This window comes from Vigna radiata, chromosome 7 (assembly GCF_000741045.1).
Source record: "Vigna radiata var. radiata cultivar VC1973A chromosome 7, Vradiata_ver6, whole genome shotgun sequence".
Classification (NCBI taxonomy): Eukaryota; Viridiplantae; Streptophyta; class Magnoliopsida; order Fabales; family Fabaceae; genus Vigna; species Vigna radiata.
This window is the reverse complement of record NC_028357.1, coordinates 12,274,270-12,277,584: the sequence shown is the minus strand read 5'-3', so window position 1 is coordinate 12,277,584 and position 3,315 is coordinate 12,274,270. Positions and strand designations below refer to the sequence as shown.

The 3,315-nt window shown below is 39.6% G+C and overlaps 1 protein-coding gene across 1 annotated transcript; it reads right to left on the bottom strand.

Annotated features, from left to right (window-relative positions):
* Positions 1–612: 612 nt before the first annotated feature.
* On the bottom strand, positions 613–2,219 carry LOC106766074. Its single transcript, XM_014650832.1, has 2 exons — positions 1,661–2,219; positions 613–1,499 (listed from the first exon to the last, which is right to left on the bottom strand). The coding sequence occupies exons 1-2, from the start codon at positions 2,217–2,219 to the stop codon at positions 613–615; spliced, it is 1,446 nt and encodes a 481-aa protein (XP_014506318.1).
* Positions 2,220–3,315: the final 1,096 nt, after the last annotated feature.

Below are 3,315 nucleotides of genomic sequence, written 5' to 3'. Positions count from 1 at the left end.
GTCAACATGCATTTGTTCATTATCGTCCTTCTTTGACAGATACTTGCTACCCATTAAGGGTATTTTGCCCCAGCTAAGAATCTCGCATCGAAGACATTCTGGCTTGAGTGGTAACTTATGTTGAACTTTTCTTTCGTGCTGGTGCCGACTTTTACCTCTTCTCTCTCACCCTCTTATATTAAAGATTTCAACCTTTTCTTGATGGGGTTTTTTCTCATTAAATCTGGAGAGGGTTCCGGGTCAATCATAATCATCTTCCATGTTGTTGATAGGACACTCAAAATTAGGAAAATCAACTTATTGTTTTCAAAACATTTATTGTCATATAAGTATTATTTAAGTTAAGAAAATTAAGACACGAGATGGTTGAAAAAAAAAACGAAACAAACATCCTTTAATGTTAAACCAAATGCAAAAGAAAGTGTCAACCCGTAACGCACGAACCTCAAGGCTCCGGGAAAAGCAGTGAGGGTGATAAAAAAAAAGCGATCACAAATTTAATAAGCATCACAGGCAAATTCTTTGTCTTCCCATCTTGGGTTTGCAAATACTTCTTCTTCTTTAACCTCGAGGTATATTTGTAGGAAACCTCTATCAATCAGATCTTGTTTGTTAGGTACTTCCATGCTTGGCAAGGGGATTGACTTCAACACTAGGTTTGTCCTCTTGGAACTTCAACCATCCCGCATCAATTAGAGATTGAACTTTGAATTTAAGGGATGTGCACATTTCTGTCGAGTGACCGACGGCTCCCCCGTGAAAACCGCACCTCGCATTTGCATCAAAACTTTTAGGGTATGGAGGTTGTAAGGGTTTCATTGGGCGAATAGCGGCCAGACCCTTCTTAAGGAGATGAGGTAATATTTCCGTATATGTCATAGGAATGGGAGTGAAATTTTTCTCTGGGTTCCTCTTAGGATGAGCACTTTGACCAACTTTTTGATCAGGACCCAAGCCGGCTCCAGTGCCCCAAGCATTATTCGAGGCTTGTTGTGGTTGATAATACCCTGGCGGTCGAGGTCTTGTTTGGGAACCAGACATTGTATTGTTCACATAAGGAGGGTAACTCGGGATTGGTCGATAGTTATGAGTGGGCGCATGACCTCTCCACATGAGTATTGTTGATGTTGCATGCACTCCCCTTTCCTTTTCTTTTCCCGAGTTAAAAACAAATTTCTTCGAAGTGGTGGCTTGAGACGTAATTTTCCCATTTTTCAGTCCAATCTCGATCCTTTCACCTATGATAATGATATCAGCGAAATTGGAAGACACATTTCCGATCATATGCTCATAAAAAGGTGGTTGTAGTGTGCTAACAAACATTGCAACCATCTCCTTGTCATATAGAGGTGGCTCAACCTGCGCTGCCAACTCTCTCCATCGTTGCGCGTACTCCTTAAAAGACTCTTCCTCTTTCTTTGACATGTGGTGTAATTGTAGCCTGTCTGACGCGACATGCATGTTGTATTTGTACTGCCTTACAAAGGCATTCGCCAAATCTGCCAAGAGCGGATATGGGAGGATTCCAGATGCGTGTACCAACTTAATGCCGCATCAGCCAAATTATCTTGGAAGAGATGAATGAGTAATTTGTCATCATGAGCATAGGCAGCCATTTTTCAACAATACATGGTTAAATGATTCTTAAGGCTTGTGTTACCCTTGTACTTTTCGAATTCTGGCACCTTGAACTTGTGCGGAATCGTCACTCTTGGGGCCAGACTCAACCTTGCCACGTCACCAAACCCGTAACTTTCAATCCCTTCTATGGCTTTCATCCTGTCTTCAAGTGCCTCAAGTTTACTTTTCTCTTCTTTTGTGCCCGTGTGTATGGTGGCCTTAGTCGAAACATCATGTGCAACAACTGTGTAAGGAGACTTGATTGTTTCATTCATCTTCATCTCTTTCGTGAGGATAGGCCCTTGAGTATTTATGGGAAGTACACTATTGGTTATGGGAGATGCCAAAGAAGTGTGCTCTGCCTCTGAATGATCTCCAATGGGTGGTGTGTAACCTGGTGGCAAACCATACATTGGAAACGTAAATTGCGTGCCCACAACGTTATGTACGGGAGGGTGAGCATTATCCTCGGCCTTTGAAGACGAAGTCTCCCCTGCAGTCTTCATGGCTTTCAAAGCCTCCAAAATTTGACCGACTTGATCCTTCAGTTGGCTAATATCGACCTTTACAATTTCACGTTCCTCTTCCCAATCTTCCATATCTTTGGAGTTTGCTCGAGTTCTATAAGGATGCCGTGGAAGTCTCGTCGTTGTTTTTTATTTATACTGTTTTGTTAATTTGTATTAGATGAAATTGAATATGCAAAAATGATGCATGCTGAAGAAAGGCAAAAAACCCTAGTTCTTGATATTGTTATAATGGAAATTGAAAATGATGAAAGTTTTGTAAGTTTATTCCATGAATTTATTAGACTAAAAGGTTTTTATTTTGCCTTATTTATTTATTCATAAAAGCATGACATTTTCGTTCTTGTTTTGTTTTATTTAAATAAAAACATGACATATTTATTGTTATGCATAAAGAAAATGAAGGGAAAATGATAAAAATGATGCATCAAGATGCCTGCCAAATAATGGTTAAAAGACAACATGTTTTATGCTTTTAGGGTAGGTCCAAAGTCTTAAGGTCTAAGCATTGTATATGCAATCTCACAGGGAAGGCTTCCTAAACCTAAAATCAAGGCCACCAGAGCTATGGTCCTTTTCGCAGCTTTTCCACAACAGTTGATCGCAACTAGGTGTGAAATTGCATGTAAAGAGAACAGCAACTGGCTGGGGTTTTCACGATAGTCAAACTGGAATAAGTCCAGACGTGACACCGCTACACAACCCCTTTAATTCTATGTTACACTCAGACCCGGGTATAGGGTCTCACTCATGATATGTACAGTAATAATAATGAGAATAAAAGCATATAAATGAAGTACAAGAATAAATAAAGACAATCATATATAATAAAGAAAGGAAAAATAAAAATATAAATAAATAAATAAAATAAAACTAGAATGAAAAAAAGAAAAACCACATCAATTTTGAACATTTAATTAATAAGGCCTGATTCTCTATGCAGTCCCCAGTGGAGTCGCCAGCTGTCGCAACCGAGATCGCGACAGGACGGCGAACCGAAAAACAAACAGTTTTAGAAAATATTGTGGGAGTCGCCACCATAGTTTATTATGGAAAACTATGGAAAAACCTAAAAAAAAAACATGGTCTACGAAAAAGAGATTTTTAAGTTCGGGAATCGATTACGCGTAAGGAAGGTGTTAGCACCCTACCGCGTCTGTCCAAAGGC

Excerpts from the sequence above, each read along its gene's own strand:
- LOC106766074 (XM_014650832.1), bottom strand. The coding sequence starts at position 2,219 with ATGGAAGATTGGGAAGAGGAACGTGAAATTGTAAAGGTCGATATTAGC. Across the intron at positions 1,500-1,660 it reads AGAATTCGAAAAGTACAAGG|ATTTGGCGAATGCCTTTGTA; the intron begins GTAACACAAGCC and ends CGCTCTTGGCAG.